The sequence below is a fragment of the Ursus americanus genome, chromosome 6 (assembly GCF_024610735.1).
Source record: "Ursus americanus isolate L20-20 chromosome 6, mUrsAme1.1.p, whole genome shotgun sequence".
Taxonomy (NCBI): Eukaryota; Metazoa; Chordata; class Mammalia; order Carnivora; family Ursidae; genus Ursus; species Ursus americanus.
The window spans coordinates 53,526,224-53,547,114 of NC_142132.1; the positions used below are offsets into that span (position 1 = coordinate 53,526,224).

Here is a 20,891-nt window from a genome sequence, read left to right on the forward strand (position 1 = left end):
AAACTAGTGCAGAAGTGGAAGTTAAGCAAGTTGGGCTCAACGTGGTAAGTCCCTGGACACTTAGAACTTCCCTATGTTGGAAGGAACCTCCCTGGCAAGTACTGAGTGCCCCATCCCCGGGAACAACCAAGGAGAGGTCACACAAACATCATGGAAGAGCCTCCAATAAGGGGAAAGATGGCCTCCATCTCTAAGATCCCCTTCATTTGAGGGAGAGGAGCCCGCCCCACGCTTCCCGGCGTGCCCAGCAGCCCCCGTGCCAACTCACCCACAGGCGTGTCCTCACTGATCAGCAGGTATGTGTCGAAGAAGTGGTTGGTGAAGAAGGGCAGTCGGTTCACCTGGCCTGGAAGTCAGAGGACAAGAGTGTCAGTCAAGTACCCTCATGGCAGCTTCTGGAAGGAGACACAGAGTGGGGGCTGCAGGGGGCACTGAGCCTGCATCCAGTGCCACAGCCACGTTCCCAGGACCTCAGCGAGTCCCCATCCTGCCTCAACGTAAATGGGGAATGATGCCAGTAGGGAGGTCATGGGGTCAGCGAGGCCACCAGTCCTATGCGGCCCTGGTATCCTGGCCACACGGAGACGTGCTGGAGCATAAAATATACGCAGGATTGCAAAGACTTGCTATGAAAAAAATGGGTGTAAAATATCCCATTAACCTTTTATACTGATGACGTGTGGAGATGAAAATATTGCGCGTCTATTGGGTGAAACGTATTATTAAAATGAGTTTCTTTTCTAATGTGGCTCCTAGAACATTTCGAGTCACACATGCGTCGCATTCCTACTGGGCCTCCTGGCGGCACACGGCGCGTGAGCGTGTCGAGGCCCCGGGCTGCATGCCCGAGCAGGGGCACGGCAGTCAGGAAGCCCTCGCACTGGGAGGAGAAGGGGGCTTGTGGGGGATCAGCAGTCACTGGCCCAGGGTCACACAGCAGGTAAGTGGCCCAGCCTTACAGGGCCCCTGGGTGGTTGGCCCCGTACCACTCTGTGATGGCCTTGGGGTGAAGTCCGGGTCCGGAAGGAGTTGGGGCCCCTCGTACCACAAGTCCCTCACATGAGGCCTCCCCAAGGCCAGCTTTACCTGTCCCCTGAGCCCCTCCTAATGGTCTTCAGTAATGTGGTATAATAAAAAACCTATTTGGTCTTCGTCCCAGTTCCTGGCACAGAGCTCCAAAACTCCTTAGAAATTCCAAAACGAGAGGAGTGACATTTGTCCTTTAAAAGGAGCCCCTTTTGAGCACAGCTGGGTTTATGCGAGCGAGGGGACCTAGGGTGGGGCTGGTGGGCAGGAAGACCGACTGGTTAGAAGGTGGCACTTCTAGCCCCACCTGGACCTGCAGGGAGGGGAGGGGGCTGGAGGTTTAAGAGATCTGAGGAGTTTCCAGGAGGTGAACATAGCCCCATGCTGGGAAGGGGGCACCCCTGGAGAGGACAAGGAAGCTCCCCGCTGCCCTCATCCCCACTCTGTCTGGCCGCCCCTGAGTTGTACCCTTTGTTTAATCCAGTAAATGAAAGCCATGTGGCTCCCTGAGTTTTGAGAGTCATTCTAGCCGATCAAACCTGAGGAAGGGGGTGGGTCACAGGAACCCCTGACTTATGGCTTGTAGGTCAGAGGACAGGGGGCCTGGGACTTGTGGCCGGCCTGTGAAGTGGGGGTAGTCTCGTAGGCCTTAAATCTGTATAATCTGACACTAACGCCAGATAGAGTCAGAACTGAATGTAATTAAATTGTTAGACACCCAGTTTGTATCCGGAAAATTGAAGAATTGGTTGTTAGTGTGGGAAGACACCCCAGAAGTAGGCATGTGAGGAGGGCACTTCCCTTTCCGCCCCTGCCAACCAGTGGGTAGCGGGTCTGTCTCACACGGGGCTGACATTGTGCCGTGGTAAGCAGCTCCTGCTGGGTCCTCTGGGGATGTCCTCCATAGGGGCAGGCTGCAGCCCTCCCGTTCCCTGTTTCTGCTGACCCGGGGCTCTCTCAGGGCCTGTGGCTGGCTGGAGAACAGAGGCCAGCTCCCAGGAAGTGAGAAGGCGGGGGCTGAGGGAGGGCACTTCCCCCTCCGGCCTGAGATGGCTCCTAGTTGGGGGGGTGAGCAGAGTGGCATCCTTTCCTCCTTCCCCTAAATCTGCTCAGAGTGATGCCATTTCTGATTCCTCAAACATTCTGGACTCTCTCTCACTTCCTGGCTAGGACTGCTGACCCTTCTGTCTTCACCTGTCCAAGTCCTTTTCATCCTTCGAGTTTCATCTTAGGCACCCCTTCTTCCAGGAAGCCCTCCTTGATCACCATTACTAAAACATGCACTCACACACATTCCTCCACCCTCTCATACCAGGAACCCCTCGCCCCTCGCACCTGTAACAGCCCCAGAAAGCGGCCAGTGGTCAAGGGCCTTGCGTTTGTTTGGGACTGTGCTGTGCTTCTTTCTAGCCACCTGGTCTTCCCATGCCTCAGTTTACTCAGGTGTAAAATAGCAACAATAAGACTGACTTCATGGTTGTCCTGAGGATTAAGTGAGATTACATACATAAAGCGCTTAGGGCCGTGCCCCAGCACACAGCAAGCACGGGATAAATGGTAGCTACTATTAATATTGGTATTAACAACAGTGCCACCCGCTCAGCCAGAGAGGGCTGCTCTGGGTCACTAAGAGGAGCCCTGGGCACTGGTATGGGAAGCAGGCTGAACGCAGGGAGAAGGCTCAGGGAGGCCAGAATACAGCGGTGGGCAGCTGGGGGAGGGAAACCAGCGAGGAAAAAAATCGCCTGCAGCAGCATTATTCATTTTAAAATTCTCTTTTACAGGACCTGCCGATAATCAGCTGCGGAGAGCTCTGCAAGGGTAGCTGGCAGGGCCTCGGGGACATGTGTCCCCTGCCACATACCAAGCAGGGCCTGTGTCCTCAGCACCCGGGGACTGGGAGGGGGCTGGTGGGAGGGGGTGGGGAAAGGGGTACGTGGACAGGTCACTTACTTGTTCTCTTAAAAGCCACTTTCATGGCACAAGGCTCTGTCCTCCTGAGGCAAAATGGCTGCCTCGGGAGCTGTGAGACCTCAGCCAGGCTGGACTGCGAGTGAATGTACAAGGGGCGGGGGGGCAGGGGGCTTCGATGATGGACAGTCCCCGCTTCCCGTGCCCAGGACCCGCTCCTCTGGCCATGCCCCCCCCCACACACCTGTTCCCCCACAAGCCTACGTCCCTGCTCGCTCTGCCCTGGTGGTATCACCCCACCTGCCCTGGTCTCCCCCGGCCACTCACACCGATTGTTCCCTGCACAGCGGAGAGGAGTCCACCCGCTTTAAACACGGCAGCCAGCGCCCAGCATCCCGCCGCCCGCCGCCACAGGCCCGAGGGGAGAAGGAAGCAGGGAGGTTCGCAGAGACCACGGCGTTCGAGCTGCCGCTGCTGAATGACAAAGACTCGGGAAGGGCACAGAGGAGCGCAGCGTCCTGGCCCGGGACACCTGATCCCGGGAGGACCGGCGCCAGGCACAATCTGGGGACGCCTGGCCAGGAAGCACTGACTTTATTCAGGGTCGTAGGGGGGGGGGATTCCTCTTCGGGCTTGACCAACACGGGGCAGCGGCAGGGCCTTGAACCAGCGGGGCCTGGATCCACGCCTGTCTCCCCGGGTCTCGGAGGGCTGTTGGGACGCTGGAGGCACAGCGGCTCACCCTGAGGTCCATGTCGTGGGGAGCCCCCTGACAGGGGAGGAGCACTGGGCAGAGAGGACAAAGCTAGAGGCCTTAAATGCTCTGCCCGTCGCAGCTGTGTGGCCGCGGGCAAATCTTCTCTCTCTGGCCCCCATTTCCAAGCGTCAGGAGAAACCCTGCGCGGCCCTCCCAGCCTGCCTCCATGCCAGAGGTGTCCTGTGCGCTGTGTCACGGTCACAGTGGCCGCAGTACGGGCCCTGGGCGTCCTGGGGGTCCGAAGCCTGACCTGCTGCCGTCGGGCACGAGAGCTGGTAGCCCCACCGTCAGGCCCCCTCGTGCCTCCTGCCTGGGGACCAAGGGCAGGACCCAGCAGGATGCTCAGGGGCCAGGCCAGACAAGGATGGGGCAGGGCAGGCCTTCACCTCCTGCCTTCCCAACTGGCCCACAGGCGGAGAACACACTGAGCCCAGAGAGCAGGAGGGAAGCAAGCTGCGGCAGAGAGAAGATGACAGGCTGACAAGGGGGGCTGACATCTTCGGGGGTTAATCCGTGAGTCTGGCCATCTCTGACTGCCCGGGATGGGAGGAGGGATCCCCTGGGGCTGTGGGTCAGATGAAAGCAAAGTGGGGAGAGGTAATGTGGGATGGTCTGGGGGACAAGGGGCAGGTGTCGGAAGAGCAGGGTGGGAAGATGGTGTCCTTCAGTCCCTAAGGCAGCCACGGTCTCACCATGCCAAAGCAACAGCACCGGCCATCTCAGACAGGGACCAGAAAGAGGGGACTGTCCTCAGCAATGAGAGAAAGAGCGCCCCTCATACACACAAAGCAGACTAGCCCCCAAGCAGACTGGTTTTGCCACAAAGTTGCTGGTGGTCTCAGGCAACTTGCTTAACTTTTCTGTTTTCTGTGCCCCAGACGGCTTCCGCCGGAGAAGGATACAGCTCATAATCAAAGAGCTAACACGGATTTAGCACCTGATATGTGGCAGGCGCTACTCTGAGGGCTTGATACATGCATTAACCCACCTGATCATCCCACAACTGACGGAGGGGAGTCCGACGGTCCTCCGGACTTCGGAGATAAGAAAGCCGAAGGACAGAGAGGCTAAGACACTGCCCCAGGGAGGCCGCTGGAGAAGTGGGGCAGGAACCCCGGAGTCCTGGCTCCGTGCTGCTCCCTTGTGCCCACTTGAGATGCACGAGCGTCTTCCATCCCCAGAGCTCAGGAGGCAACTGTCACCTCTGCTAGGATACAGCTGAGCTCTGGGCACCTGTTTTATTTTCACATCGGTATTTCTTCTTCACAGCGGGGGCGGGGGGGGGGGGGCGTGTGCGACCAAGGTCATAGAGCCTCTGGGGAGACTGAGGAGAGTGTCCTGACTTCTACCATCCAGCAGAGCCAGGGCGCCAGAGCTGTGTCGGGGGCCCCCACAGAGGCCTCCCCGAATGGGGCTCAGAGGGCAGGTGGGGGAGGGCTACCCTGACAGAAAATCCCGTGGAGGATCAGAGACCCTGACTGAGGCTCGGCCATGCCCTGCTTTGCATGACCTTGGGCCAGCTGCTTCTCTACATGTCCTTTCCCTGCCAAGTTGGCCAGGAGCTGAGAGAGGGTCTAAGAGCCCCTCCGGCTTTGCCCCCAGAGTCAGTGAGACTCCGTTGTAATCCCGGGCTGCCTGGATGGGAGTGAGCTCCCCATCACAGAAGCACTCCCACAGAGATCCTTCCAAACTCAGGGGCCAGGAGAGGGGACCTTCAAGGGACTCTCGGGCAGCCAGCGTGAGGCTGGCTTCCTCCAGAGACTCCCTGGCTCCCTGGAGTTGTCGAAGGAGCTGGCCTCACTCAGGAATGTGTTTGCCCCTGTCACCAGGCACGCCGTGCCCACAGCTCTTCCCTGCGGACACCCTGGCCCCAGGAGACACTGCCAGCTGCAGTCCTGGCCTTATTCCTTCAGCGCAGCCCAGAGCTGCTTTGCTCCTTGCCACCAGCTGGCCGGGAGCCAAGGGACAGGCACATGCCCAGGTCTTTCCCAGCCTCCTCCAGGGGCACCGGAGCTTACACGCTCCGGCTGCTGCAAGGGCAGGGGAAGGAGGGCTGGTCCTGCCTGCAAGCGGAAAGGGCTCCTCACCGCCACACCTTTGCTCAAGCTGCTCCCTCCTCTGGGATTCCCTTCCTCCTGCTCCCCTGCTCTAAAACTCCTACTCAGGCTTCAAAGCCTAGATGAAAGATTTCCCTCTGGCTGGGTCCCTCCTGTCCCAATGAGTCTTTTCTCCCGATGGGCTTCTCTGGGCCGTGTCCATCCTTTATTACCACGCTGCTCACCTGCACTCCATGTAGTGAATCCTCCCCCCGCTAGGCTCTGGACTCCTCCTTGCTCGCACACCCCAGAGCCGGGCACCGCAGACACACACGGTGTCACACAGCAGGCACTCACACAGCAGCCGTGAAACTGAAGAGGACCGTGGCCAGGCCCTGTATCCCACAGGGACAGTTCGCGGCACAGATGCCTCCTGCCCCTAGAGCTCCCCTCCTTCCAAGGCTCCTCCCCTTCCCTCACAGGGAGGCTGGTATTTCCAGCCCTGGAAGTGCAGCAGCAACGGAGGCCCAGAGAGGGAAGTGTGTGCGCGGTCACACACATAGTAAGGCAAGGTCTGCAGGCCCAGAGCCGCCCTCTCCCAACCCCTGCCCCAGAGCACATACCCCGTGTGGCGGGAAGGGCAGAGGGTCGGACTTACCCCGGCATCCAGAGATCAGCACAAACAGGCAGGCCGCGAGGCAGCTGGTGGCAGCGTGGCACCCCATGGCTCCTGGGGACACAAGGAAGGAGAGGGTGACAAGCCTGCTCTTGGAGTCCCTCCCATACCTTCCCACGCCCGCAGCTCCAGGGCGAACTGGCCTGGGAAGAGGAAAGGGAATCACCTCACTGAGGGGGTGAGGAGAGCACACGTGGGAAAGAAGAGAGGGTCTGCATCACTGGGTTTCATCCTCGTCCAGGGCTGGGTTGGGCTGGCGGCAGGGGCATGGGGCCGTCTGCCCTCGGGGGGTGGGCTGCACAGGCCCACGAGCAAGCAGCCAGCACAAGAACGCATGACTGAGGCATTCTGGGCTTGGGGGGAGGAGAGGGTTGTTGCCTTGGCAGCCCCAGGAGTGACGGGGCTTGCTTAGTCCGGGGACAGGGATAGGGGATGGGTGCTGAGCGGGACGTCGGGGGTCTAAGAGAGGGCCTGGCAGGCCCAACAGCCCGGATCCCCCAACCTAAGTGCCCAATGGGCGTGTCTTTTGCAACTTTTTATATCTACCGTATTCTCTTAAAACCTTGGGTATGAAAGGAGGCAGCAGGGGACAGTGTCCAAAGAAGCACAGAGAGGGCAAATAACCGCACAGGGCTCCACAGCAAGTCTGCAGAAAGCTGAAGCCAAATTCCCAGGGGCTCAGAGCGAAGCTCCAGAGAGATCTGGGGCCCAGCCCCCAGAGGCTCAGCGGGTGAGATCCCACCTCCAAGGGTGTGGGGACGGTGGCTGTGCCTCCCACCACAGCAGCAGCCCCATTACAGAAGAGCCACGGTCCTCTGGCTCCTTCTTACCCTCGTAGCAGCTCAGCGATGGGCTTCCCAGAGACCGGGAGTAACACCAGGAGGGGCCCACGTGTCTCAGCTGGGAACCCCCGCCTCTCTCTAAAATGCCAGCCCTGTTAGTGCAGGGACACAGCCCACACATCGCTGAGTCCCCTCGGGCCCCAGCCAAGGCCTGCACGTCATCCTCTAGTTCAGCAATTTGCTCAGAGACCCCTGGCTCGTGGGTGCCGGGGTCAGAATCCGGACCCAAGTTGACTTATCACCTCCCTCGTGGATGGGCGATCAGGAAAGACACGGGGAGGTGGCGGGAACTGAAGGGAAGGGGTTTTGGAGAGACTTGCACATCTCTGCGGGATCTAGGGACAAGAGATTCCAAAAGAGCCACAAGCTCAGATCCCATCATCTCCAGACCTGGAGCGGCCTTTGTCAGCCCGGACCCCCGAGTGGCCCATGACATAACCGGGCCGGGGTTCCTGACACACGCAACCAGCGATGGCCCGTGATGCCCTTTCGTTTCCCTTCTAACACTGTACTTAAAAGTCCTGATTACTAGGCATGCAACAGCAATCTGAAGAACAGAACATTCTAAGGTGTACTTAAATAATAAAAGACGACCCCCCCCCATAGATGCCTGTATTTCCACCCCCTTGAGCTTTGGAATGTTAACAGCCCATCACAGGGGTACCAACCGATCTGCTACAGGGGCCAGGCCGGGAATATAAATGAGGGGGACGCCAGGTGGTTGGGGGTGATGGCCACTTAGAAGCCACGGACTCTGTCCAAAAGTGGCAGCCACTGATGTGGTCTAGCCCAGAGGGAACGTGGGCCCCGTGTGGCCAGAACTTCTGATTTTACTCAATGAAAAACTGGCAATGTGGCTTTTTCTATGAATTCGATTTTTAAATGTTGGCAAATAATTCGATTTTCATGAGCCTACCAGGACGTGTCTGACGGCCCAAGCAGGCCAGCTGGGCTAGGCACGCATCCTACCAGGCCCTGCTCCGCACCGAGGCAGACACGTTCGCATTACACACACGTATGGAGCAGTGCGGCTGTGTTTATCTTTAGAATAATGGAGTCTGCCTCTACACAAAAGAAACTAGCTTTTCTCACATCATGATATTTCACGGATGACCCTCCAGGTCAACACTGCTCCATCGACACTTCTCTTTAGGGGCTAAGTCATCGTTGAGAGAGTGGATGTGGTGTGAGCGACACGAGCGTCCCCTGCGGCTGGGCATCTGGGTGTTCCCAGGGTCCCACCACCACAGGCACCGGCACGATGGCCCGCCCTCTGCACATAATTGTGTGGGGCCTTCGTTGCTCTTGAACGTGGCTCTCCAGCTGCGGCATTACCGGGTTGATTAAATACAACACCGAGCATGTATGTAAACCTTTATTAGACATCGCCATATTACCTTCTGGAAAGGGGGTGGCAATTCCCACTCCCTCCGGCAGCGTCGGAGAGGGCCTCTGTGCCCACCTGGAAGTGATCCCTCTTTTAAATGGCTGCCAATCGGATGCATGAAAAATGGTATGGCATTGCTGCTTTCATTTGCATTTCCCTAACTACTAGTGAGGTTGAGCACGATGCCTTTTTCTAAATGTTCAAACCACTTTCCATCTGTTATCCTGCGTTAGCCTACCGTATCCTGCGAAGAAGCTAGCCAGCATTGCTGGCATTATCCCTGATTTACAAGTGGAGAAACCGAGGCACAGAGCAATTAAGTGACAACCTGACATCTCCTGGTGAGTGAGTGTTTTTTAAAAAAAAAACAACTCCAGCCCTCTGCCTTTCCAAACCAGATGTTACAAGAATCAAACAACATCTGCCGAGAACATCATCCACAAATAGGTGGGGAGTGCAGCCATTCTGTGCTGGGGGCTGCAGGAAGTTTGCCGTGGAAGGAAGGAAGGAAGAAACCGAACACTTACCGGGGGCAACGCCCACAGGCCAGGGATTTTCAGACGTATTATTTTATTCCATCCTCCCAATTGTCTCTATAATGTAGATATTATCGTCCCCATTTCACAGAGGAGGAAATGAAGGCTCGGAGAGGTGCCTCCAGGGTGGGAACTGGCTCCCTCATGCCCTGCTGCCGTCCCCCAGCTCCGACACACCGCCCACCCCGCTTCCTAATGGAGAAAAGGGAAGGCACGGCCCTTCCCTCAGGAGTCCCACACACAACACAATAGACACAGGATGCATGTCTGCAAAGAGGTGCGCACATGTGTGCAACACACACGTACAAAATGCATCTCATTTCCACAACACTGGCTCAGGCTATGACACTGCCAGGCACACTGTCCCCAACCCGTCTCCTGAAATCACACGGCCTCGCTGCCTCTCTTCTGTGGGTCAATGGCAGCCAAACACAGTCCTAACCCTGCAGGGCTGGTGGGGCCGTGGCTGAAGCAGATCGAAGCAGGGGCGATGCTGGCTCCATGCTGACTCTTCATCCTCAGCTTGGGGCAAGGTAGCCTGGACAGTAGGGCGAGGGGGGACACAGGCTCCAAAGGGTGCAGCCGAGCAGCCAGGCAAAGGAGGGTCCATCCCGCTACTGGGTTTCCCCTGAGCTCCCAGTTCTTGCTCTTCCTCCTTCCTTCCCCTTCGGCTATGGGAAGGAAAGCGAGGCCCAGAGAGAGAGGCTAATGGCGGTGGGAAGAGGCCCCTGGGCCCCAACCTCCAGCCCAGGTACCGTAATGGATGCTGCAGGGTCTGCAGGCATGCCCTTGACACTGGGGCTGCGAAAGAGGCCCGCGTCCCCCAGGAGAGCCCGACCTCGCCCTGTCCCCTGCAACAGCCTCCCACCTCCCAGCCAGCACCGGCTGCACAGGCCTCCTCCATCATGTGAGGCTGTACCGCCCTCAGGATGGGGCCTGAGATCCTACCAACCCTCACCTGTCCCCACTGGGCCAGGAAACACACACACAGCCTTTTGTGCTGGGCTTCCTCTCTAGGCCTGGGATAAGTGCCAGAGACATGCCCCAGAGGTATAAGCGGGCTCTGGGCTGGCCACACCCCAAATCTTCAGGTGCCTGGCTTAGAGCCCATTCTTGCAGGAAGACTTCTGGAAATCTCTCTGACATACCCACCACCAAGAAGACATGGAACCAGGCCCCACAGCCCTCAGGCTGTCAATTCCCAACCTCCTCCTTCATGCAAAGCTCTGTGCCCAGTCCTGGAGGAGGATAAAGCGCCATGAGAATGGCTGGAAGCGTGAGCTAGGTGTCAAATAAGCCATCGAGACTATTGCTGCTCGGGGCCATCAAAAGAGAAGTCCTGAACCTCGTAGAGGAGGTGAGGCGGGGGGCTGCACGCACTTCAAGGATTCGCAATGCTGACATTCACTGAGCGCATGTTTCGTGCCATGTGCTCTACATGCTGGGGCTCAAAGAGTTTGAATAACTTGCCCAAGGTCACACAGCTAGTAAGTGGTTAAGTCTGGATTTGACAGCCGTTCTGATGGCTATCAGAAGTTGGTCTCCCAGCCTCAGACCCAACCTTTACTGAGCTCAGAAATGTGCCCCAGGGCAGGCCCAGGTTAAGGGCCTGGTAGGAAGGCCCTGGGCAGGACTCTGCATCTACCAGTGAGCTGGGCCTGGGTGAGAACTGCAACCTACTTCACAGCCACAGTGTACAGGAGCAGCGGCCAGGCCAAGTGCACGGGCCAGGAAGAAGGGGAACAGCAAGGGCTGGGGAATGTGCTCCTGTTTAGTCTGCCTTTCTGGGCTACTGGCATCTCACAGGCCTTGGCCCTAGAACCAGTGCCAGCAAGATGATGTATACACCATCAGAGGTGACCAAGCCCCCCACCTCCTCCGCCATGGCTCCCTCAAGCACCATCCCCAAGAAGTTGATACCTTTGCCCCTGGAGGGAGCAGACTACAAAAATCACCATACTCAGGGCAGCAACGCTACCCACATTGGCCTCCACCTTCTCCTGTGCTCAATCCATAAACACCTGCTACTCAGGCAGGCCTGAGCTGAGGGCCACAGGAGAGGCTCTGGCAGGTGGCAGTTACAGCACCCAGGGAGTCACCCCACATGGGAATCACCTCCCCAATCAAAGCAAAGCCTCCACTTACACCCCCGAGAGCTGGTGAGCTGCACGGAGAGGCCTCCACGCCAGGTCTGGCCACACGGCACATGTCTGCCCTGACATTGCTTGCTGTGTGTCAGGCACAATGCTAGATGCCAGCACACAGAAGGGAACAGGCCGAAGACCTTGCCGTGGGGGAGGTGCCACTCCCAGAAGAGACCAACAGGGACTGAGTAGGTGGACAAGTTCTACAGTGTGTTTGGAAAAAGGAAAGGAGAAGGGTGAGGGTGGTCTGCCTATCGCTGAAGGTGCTATACAAACAGACAGTGAGGAAGCAGGAGAGTTAGCCATGTGGTTATCAGGGAGAAATGTCTTCCAGGCAGAGGCCACAGCCTGTGCAAAGGCCCTGAGGCAAGAGTGTGCTAGCGGCCAGCGTGGTTGTAACTGGGTACGTGGTGGGGAGTGCTGCAGGAGATGAGGCCACAGACACAGTGGGCTCATCACTGATATGAGTAAACTGGGAGTCATGGTCTTCAGCCAGCCAAGAGTAACATGAAGGAGTCAAGTTTTACTGGAGCACTTGGCTGCTGTGTTGGGGACTGACGGTAGGGGCAGAAGAAGGCCGACCAGTGTGGAGGCTACCATAGTGATGGAGGCCAGAAACATTTGAGGGCTCTGTCCAGGGACTGGAGTAGACGGTGTGGGATCTGGAAGATTCTGGGCATATGTCAAGGTACAGCTGAGTGGGTCTCCTGCTGGAGAAGATGTGGTATGCTAGGAGGACCTGAGCCCAAGGGTCTGGCTGAGGCCCCTGGAAGGACAGAGCTGCCATTAACCAGTTGGGAGAAGGCTGCAAGTGGAATGGGCCAAGAGTCAGGGGCAGAAGTTCAGTTTGGGGCATGGTGAGTTTGAGAGGGCTATTGACAACCAAGCAGCAATGGGGGACAGGCAGTAGGACACCCCCAAATAAGCCTAAGGCCCCCGGGGGGGGCTCTAGAGATATTTCGAGCTACCCAAGGGACCACCAAGATCACCAAGGTCCTACATCCTCAAGCTGAGGCAACTTGGCTACAAATCGATCGATATCTGAAAACTGTATGAAGAGCCACCCTCGTGCATGGCCCAGTGCTTCCACTTCCAGAACTCTGGCTAAGGAAACCGTCATGGCCGTGCATGCGCACTAAGCCCCAGAGATGTTCCGTGCAGCCCCGCGGGGCAGCCCGACAGCCAGAGGGAACTGGTGTGACTGTAGGACACGCACGGGAAGCAAAGAGAGGCTCCCAGATGGATGGGTACGTGTGTGAGTGTGCACAGGGCAGGGTGGGCACCCACGGGACTATCAGGGGAAACAGTGTTATCTGAGTACTGAGGTTATGGCTGATTCCAGATTCTTCTACACATTTACTGCATCCTCCACATTTTCTATAATAACACTCAATATTTTTACAACCAGAAACCTAGCTTACATCCACCCTACCAAAACAGGGGCAGCAGCCGATGAACAGATAGCTCTGATGAGAAAGTTCTTTCCTGTGCACTACTGAGCCTCCCTGAAGCCCTCAGCCCAGCCCAGCTCAGAGACCCCCTACCTCCCAGCCCAGCCCTGTTACCTTTTCAGGCTGGGGCAGCATGGGGGCGTTCCGATGACACCCGCCCTCGGGAGGACTTTCCTGTGCTCCAGCCATGGGCACTCACCAGCACAAGAACGGGCTAAACCTGACCTTGGAGATGAGGCCCTGGTCTGCTGCTTAGCCCTGTGCTGTGGGCTCTCCTTTCCCTGGGGGATGGGAGGGACTAACAATTTAAAAGAGAAACAAATACCTGAAGGTACTCACATGCTCCCTCACACATACACACAAACTGGGTTCAGGGAACCCCTGCAGGAAATGCGCCCACAAGATGCCCCTGGCTGAAACTTGGAGGGCCCCTCCTCCCTGTCCCCACGGCTTCCCCCAGGCTGGAGGAAGCCAGGGTCTTCACAAACTCCTCCTGATCAGTAGGGGGTGTCACCAGATGCCTCTGGACCAAACCCAAGACAAAGCCCATCACAGCCTGGTGTCTTGGACACAGACCAGAAAGCATGTTCCTTGCTGCCGCCAGAGCAAAGCACACTCCCCTCCTCTGGGAAATCAGCCCATTCTGGGCTCAACCCCCTGTCAGGGTCCTCATGGTTACCATCTCGCACCTCTCCCTGCAGCCCAGCCAGGGGATGCAGGAGCAGAGAGTGCACTCGGCAAGGCGAGAGGCAGCGCCTTCGTCCCAGCAAGCAAGGGGACAGGAAGGAACAGAGCAGAGGGGGAGGGAAAGGTCAGGAGGGGACATCTGAGCAGCTTTTCAGTTTCTCGGGAGCGAGAGATTTTCACAGCAGGGTACCACAATTTAGTTTGAACTGTTATGAATTCCCATAAAATCAGATGCACTCAACTTTGAATAGAAATACAGAAATACACGGCAGAAATCAAATACAATTTGGGGATTATTCACCACCACTACACACGGAGGGGTTCATGCGTGCAAGGAGGCGCCTGCAGACGACACCATTAGGGCCACTAATGGACAAGCCAACGTCAGCTACTGATGGCCACGCTTCAGAGCCCACCCTATCCAGGCCACTGGCAGGGAGGCTGCTGTGATAGAAGGTCCCTAAGATGGACTTTTCCTGTAAGGAAGGAAAATACCACCTGGGGCCATTCTGTTCATGCCCCCTCCATCCCTCCCCAGAGTTCCCACTGACTGAGGCCCAGGGACGGGCAGGGAGCCAGGCAGGACTGAGAGGGGCATGACTGAGACCCCCCCCAGGGCGGTATCTCTGAGTCCCCTTGACCTGTACTTTAAAAAAATTATTCAGTAGGCAATATATTTTAGTTTCTTCACTTTGGAAGTAATGCACAGACGTGGTCCATAACTGTATAAAAGGGCGTGTAGCAGGAAGTGAGCCTCCCCTCTACCCAAGCCCACAACTTCCCGGAGGCCACCCTGGAGGGAGTGTTCCTGAAGTGCTATCTGTATATACAAGGATACAGCACGCAGGTCTCTCCCTTTCTTAAAAAAAAATCTAAGCAGTGTCCACGCTACCCTGTTCCATTCTGTCACGTGACACTCTATCCGGAAGACTGTTCTGTTTCAGAACACACAGGGCTTGCTCTTTTTAGCGGCTGGGGATATCCTATAAGGGGTGGGGGCAAAACTTAATCCCCGCTGATGGACATTGAGGTGGTTTTTAACTTTTCACTTCAAAACATGAAGCTGCGATGACTATCCTTGTTCCTGTATCTAGACAGATGGTATGAAGAAGGAAATTTTCAAGTTTTTATAGCTGCTGACAAACTGCTCTCCAAAGAGGGGGCACCAAGTTGCACTCCCCCCAATTCTGAGAAAAGGGCCAGTTTCCCCCATACCGTTACCAGAACTGGGCACTCGCTATGTTTTCAAGTTCCAGAAAAGGCAGCTGAGGCTCGTCATCCTCAGATCCCCCAGCCCCGTCAGGGAGTTAGGACGGGGTTGATCAAGGTCGGCTTCCTCCTCTCCCCCCGGCTCTGTGCCCTCTCCCTCAGTGGGGACGCTGCCGGTCACCACACCCTGTACTGTCCCTATGTGCCTCGGCCAGGCTGTTCTCTCCGCCTGCAGCACCCCCGGGGCCATCTTGCACGTGCAGCCCCGCCTTCAAGGCACAGCCCTCATACTACGTCTTCCATGAAGTCATCCTGCATCCCGGCTAGAACTTGGATCCTCGGCTCCCCTTGTCTTTGGTACATTTTTGGAGGCAGCTATTCCAGCTGTGGGGGAGAGACTTGTACACATCCTTCTTCTCCCAGAAGACCCTCAGCATCTTGCAAGTAGAGTCTACTTTATCCCACAAGCCATTTGCCCACTTAATATCTCCTCCTGGGTTTGTCCCCCAGCCAGGGCACGCAGGAGCAGAGAGTGCACTCGGCAGGACGAGAGGCAGCATCTTCCGTCCCAGCAAGCAAGGCGACAGGAAGGAACAGAGCAGAGGGGGAGGGAAAGAGCAGAAGGGGACATCTGAGCAGCTTTTAACAGATTCGGCAGTGCCTGGATTTTTTCCCCCAAATAGGTTCCCATTCTCACCTTTCCCACCTCAGTAAATTCACCTCCATTGATACACTCTTTTCTTTTTAATTCAGTTCACAAATAGATTTCATATATCCAGTAAGTGGCACTTTCCTCGTTACCCTCTTTTTTTTTTTTTTTAAGATTTTATTTATTTATTTGACAGAGAGAGACAGCCAGCGAGAGAGGGAACACAAGCAGGGGGAGTGGGAGAGGAAGAAGCAGGCTTCTAGTGGAGGAGCCTGATGTGGGGCTTGATCCCAGAACGCCAGGATCACACCCTGAGCTGAAGGCAGACGCTTAACGACTGAGCCACCCAGGCGCCCCTCCTCGTTACCCTCTTGATCACCATATTTCAACCGGTACACTAGCCCTCTCTCGACCTCACACACCTGCCAAGTTCATTCCCAACCCTTGACCACCACTGTGGCTGATCAAATTATTATTCCCCCAACCCTTCGCTCTGCCTAGAATGATGCATCTACAGCCATGCCGGGGTCTCATGGTAGGCACAGTGAGCGCACTGAAACCACACGTGGCCCAGAAGCAAGTTCAGGCCCACCCAGCCTAGATTTGCTGGCCCTCCAGTTGACCCAGAGACACAGGAGTGAAAATAAATGATTGCTGGAGTGGTTTGATGGGCAGCTTTATTGAGGTAATAAGTAACTGATGCCAATACTATGAATTATATATAACCATACAGAAACACAGAGGGAAATCTTCACAACATTAGATTTGGCAATGATTTCTTGGAGATAACACCAAAAGCACAGGCCAAAAAAGTTAAATAAGCTGGATTTCATCAAAATGAAAAATTTCCATGCATCATAGGACACTATCAACAGAGCAAAAGGGCAACCCACAGAAACTATCTGTAAATGACATATCTGAGAAGGGATTAATACCTATCGTAAATAAAGAACTCTTAAAACTCAACAGCACAACGAAAGATTTGATTCAAAAATAAGCAAAGGATTTAAATACATATTTCTCCAAAGAAAATATCCAAATGGCCAAGGAGCACATGAAACAATGCTCAACATCATTAGTTATTAGAGAAATGCAGATAAAAAATCACAATGAGAGACGACTTCTCACTCACTGGGATGGCTATTATTTCAAAAAAAGAAAACATAAAATAAGTGTTGGAGAAAAACTGGAACCCTGTGTATTGCTTGTGGGAACATAAAATGTTGCAGCCATTGTGGAAAACAGTCTGGTGATTCTTCAAGAAATTAAGCACAGAATTACCATATGATCCAGAAATTCCGCTGCTGGCATATATGCACAAGAACCGAAAATGGGTACTTGAACAAATATGTGTACAGCAATGCTCACTGCAGCATTATTCACAAAAGCCAAAGGTGGAAACAGTCCACACGTCCATCAATGGCTGAACGGATACACAAACGGTGGTCTATACATACAATGGAATATTATTCAGGAATGAAACTGTGACACGTGCTATGACATGGATAAACCCTGAAGATGCTACGCTGAGAGAGATACGCCAGTGGCCAAAGGACAAATACTGTCTGGTTCCTGTTATACGAAGTAGCTAGATTCATAGAGACAGAAAGTTGAATGGTGGTTACCAGAGGCTGGGGGTGGGGAGGGAGAAAGGAGGAGTTATTGTTCAACAGGTGCAGAGCCTCAGTTTGGGGTGACGAAAAGTTCCGGAGATGGATGGTGGTGATGGTTGCACAACAGTGTGAGTGTACTTGACACCACTTAAAAATGGCTAAAACGGTACATTCTGTTGCACATATTTTGCTGCCAGAAAAAAATGCTAAAAATGATTAAAATGGTAAAATTTACATTTTGTAAATCCTGCCACAGGAAAAATATGTAATATAAAATAAATAAAATAAAAGGTCACCACTCCTCTCATATTACTACTCAAAAAAAAAATTAATAAGCCATATGTAGAGCCGGGCACACCAATCACAGCAGAGGCCAGCCCAATCAGAAGAAACTCATGGGAGCCACCAGCGGCAAATCAGCCCAGCCACCACATGCAAAATTCCCCCCCACACCACACACCCCATTTTGCCATATGTCGCCCTAATTGTCCCCTGCTGGGGGAGGCCTTCCCTAACCAACTGTTACAGTTGGTCCTTGTTTTTTTCTCACTCTACCCTCTTCTTGCCTTCCATACCTCTCAATAATTTCATAGCTGCAGAGTAGTCTGCTGGTTGGTCGTCTCCCCCACACCATTAAGGTTACAGGTGGGTGGGGGACCCAGACACGTAGCCAGGTGATAGCCAAGGGGAGAAGGTGGAGGAAGGTTCTTGTAGGGTGGGCTCCCTTTGACAACCTCTGTGCACATTGCTCAAGCCCCGCTATCTCCTCTGATGTAAAAATTGGAACAGGAAAACAGGAAGAGGCCCTAAAAGGCAAGAACAGTGAATCCTTCTGCTTTTGAGTCAGACTATTCCACATAGCAATTTTTTGTGGAAATCTCCTCTAGCATAAGTGGTACGACTTTGTGGGAGGCCTTTTGGCACAATAAAACTATAGCCTTGGAAGCGTTCATACCTTTTGACTTAGCAATTCCACTAACAGGAATTTTCCCGAAGGAAATCACCAGAATTATGGCACAGAGATCTGTTTTGAGGATGTTTACAGAACACTGTTTATAACAGTAAAAACAGGCAACTCATAATCAGTGAGAGTAGGGTCTCTCCACCAACCAGGCGGGCAGCCGGCCCTGCCCCCCACGCACCCACAGTGGAGGCACCAAGTCATTGCCGACAGCCAAGCCACAGGTCAGGCCTGCCCATAGCAATCAAGGCCCAGGCACAGCAGGAGGGTGCATGCTGTCCACGGAGAGGACACCCCTGGGACACATGGTTGTGGAAACCAGGGGAGACTGTGCTACCGGGCCCCACAAGACTTCTACAACAGGCCCCTACTTTCAGCATGAGGATAGGTAGCTGGCCTACCTAATGCATGGAAACAAACACATGGAGTCAGATAAAATGAGGAGCCAGGGAAATATGTTCCCAATGAAAGAACAAGATAAGACCTCAGAAAAAGAAATAAACAAAATGGAGATAAGCAATCTACCTGATAAACTGTTCAAAGTCATGATCACGAAGATCCTCACTGGACTTGAGAGAAGGGTGGAAGAGTCCGTGAGAAGTTCACCAAGGGATAGAGAACACAGAAAAGAACCAATCAAAGCTAAAGAAAACAGTAACCCAAATGAAAAATACACTAGAGGGAATCAATAGCAGATTATAGAATGCAGAAGAACAGACCAGCAATCTGGAAGACAGGGAGTGAAGAGCAGCCATGCTGAACAACAACAACAAAACCTTTCTTAATGAGGATAGATTAAGACCCTCCGTGACAACATCAAGCATACTAACATTTGCATTATAGGGGTCCCAAAAGAAGAAGAAGAGAGGGAATGGGACAAAATTGTTTGAAGAAATAATAGCTGAAAACTTGCCTAACCTGGGGAAGGACACAGACACCCAGGTCCGAGAAGCACAGGGAATTCCATACCAGATGACCCCAAGGAGGTCCACACCCAGACACGTAATTATTTAAAATGACAAAAATTAAAGATAAAGGGAATCTTAAAAGCAGCAAGAGAAAAGCAAATAATTATATACAGGTAAACCCCCTGGGCTATCAGAGAATTTTTCAGCAGAAACTCTGCAGGCCAGAAGAGAGTGGCGGGATATATTCAAAGTGCCGGGAGGAAAAATCCTGCAACAAACACTACTCTTCATACTGTGTTGTACTCTACTTGGCCAGGTTGGCGTCCAGAACTAAAGGAGAGAGACAGTTTCCCAGACAAGCAGAAGTTAAAGGAGCTCGCCGAATTCACTAAATCGGCCTTACGAGTCATGTCAAAGGAACCTCCTTAGGCAGAAAAGGCCATAATTAAACGTAAGAAGATTATGAGAAGAAGAAAGTGCACAGACAAAAGCAAATATATACTAAAGGTACACGTTTGAATCACTCATAAAACTAGTAGGAAGGTTAAAAGACTAAGTAGTAAAAAACCAATTACATCTACAATAATTAAGGGAGACCCAAAATTTAAAAAAAACCACAAAACATGACATCGTATTCACTAAAATGTGGAGGATGGTAGTAAAACTATAGTGCCTGCAGAATGTGTTAAAAAGGGAGAAAGTGACAGTAATACAATAATGCAGGGGATTTAACACCCCACTTACATCAATAGTCAGATCACCCAGACAGAAAATCAATAAGGAAACAATGGCCTCAGATAGCACATCAGACCAGAGGGACTTAACAGATGCATGCAGAACATTCCATCCCCAAACAGCAGAATACATATTCAAGTGCATGTGGAACGTTCTCCAAGATAGATCATGCTAGGCCACGAAACAAGTCTCAATACATTTGATAAGACTGACATCATATCAAGCATCTTTTCTGACCACAATGCAATAAAGTAGAATCAATTACAAAAAAAAAAAAAAAAAGTAAAGAACACAAACACATGGAGGCTCAAACACATGCTACTAGAAAACCAATGGGTCAATAAAGAAGTTGAAGAGGAATTCAGAAAAGACTTTGACACAAATGAAAGTGGAACCACAATGTCCTCAGATCTATGGGACACGGCAGAAGCAGTTCTGAGAGGGAAGTTTACAGCAGTACAGGCCAACCTCAAGACACAAGAAAAATCTCAATAATCTAACTTTACACATAAAGAAACTAGAAAAAGGAGACCAAACAAAGTCCAAAGTTAGTAGAAGGAAAAAAAAAACATTAAATTCAGAGTGGAAACAAATGAAAGAGATTTAAAAAAAAAAAACATAGAAAGACTAATGAAACTAAGAGTTGGTTCTTTGAAAAGATAACCAAAATTGATAAACCTTTAGCCAGACTCATGGAGAAAAAAAGAGAGAGGACTCAAATAAATTATGTTAGAAATGAAAGAGAAATTAACTGACACCAAAGGAAGGCCAAAGGAATATAACAGACTACTACAAAAAAGTATATGCCAACAAATTAGACAACCTAGAAGAAATAAATTCCTAGAACCATATAATCTTCCATGACTGAATCAGGAAGAAATAAAAAATCTGAATGGACTGATTTCTAGTAATGAAGTTGAATCAGTACTCAAAAAACTCCCAACAAACAAATGTCCAGGACCAGATGGCTTCACGGGTGAATTTGCCAAACATTTAAAGAAGAGCTCATACCTATCCTTCTTAAACTATTTCAAAAACTGGAAGCAAAAGGAACACTTTGAAATTTATCTACAAGGCCAGCATCACCCTGATACCAAACTAGACAAAGACAGCAGCAAAAAAAAAGAAAAAAGAAAAAAGAAAGAGAGAAAAGAAAAGAAAAGAAGAGAAAATTACGGACTAATAGCCCTGATGAACACACTTGCAAAAATCCTCATCAAAATATTAGCAAATCAAATTCAACAATACTTTAAAGGATCATTAATCCTTTAATCCTTAATCACCCTGATCAAGTGGGATTTATTCCAGGGATGCAAGGATAGTTCAATACCCACAAAACAATCAATGTGATTCAGCACATTAA

The 20,891-nt window shown here is 52.8% G+C and overlaps 1 protein-coding gene across 8 annotated transcripts in view; it reads right to left on the bottom strand.

Moving 5' to 3' along the window:
* The window catches only part of CDH23 (cadherin related 23), a 404,613-nt gene that overhangs the window by 352,640 nt on the left and 31,082 nt on the right, over positions 1 to 20,891 (bottom strand). For all 8 annotated transcript variants that reach the window (XM_087863049.1, XM_087863048.1, XM_087863050.1 and 5 more), the window contains exons 2-3: positions 6,389 to 6,460; positions 269 to 346 (exon numbers count right to left, since the gene is read on the bottom strand). In XM_087863049.1, the coding sequence (XP_087719175.1) occupies positions 269 to 346; positions 6,389 to 6,455 (145 nt within the window). In that variant the 5' untranslated portion in view covers positions 6,456 to 6,460. The remainder of the gene's footprint in view (positions 1 to 268; positions 347 to 6,388; positions 6,461 to 20,891) is intronic.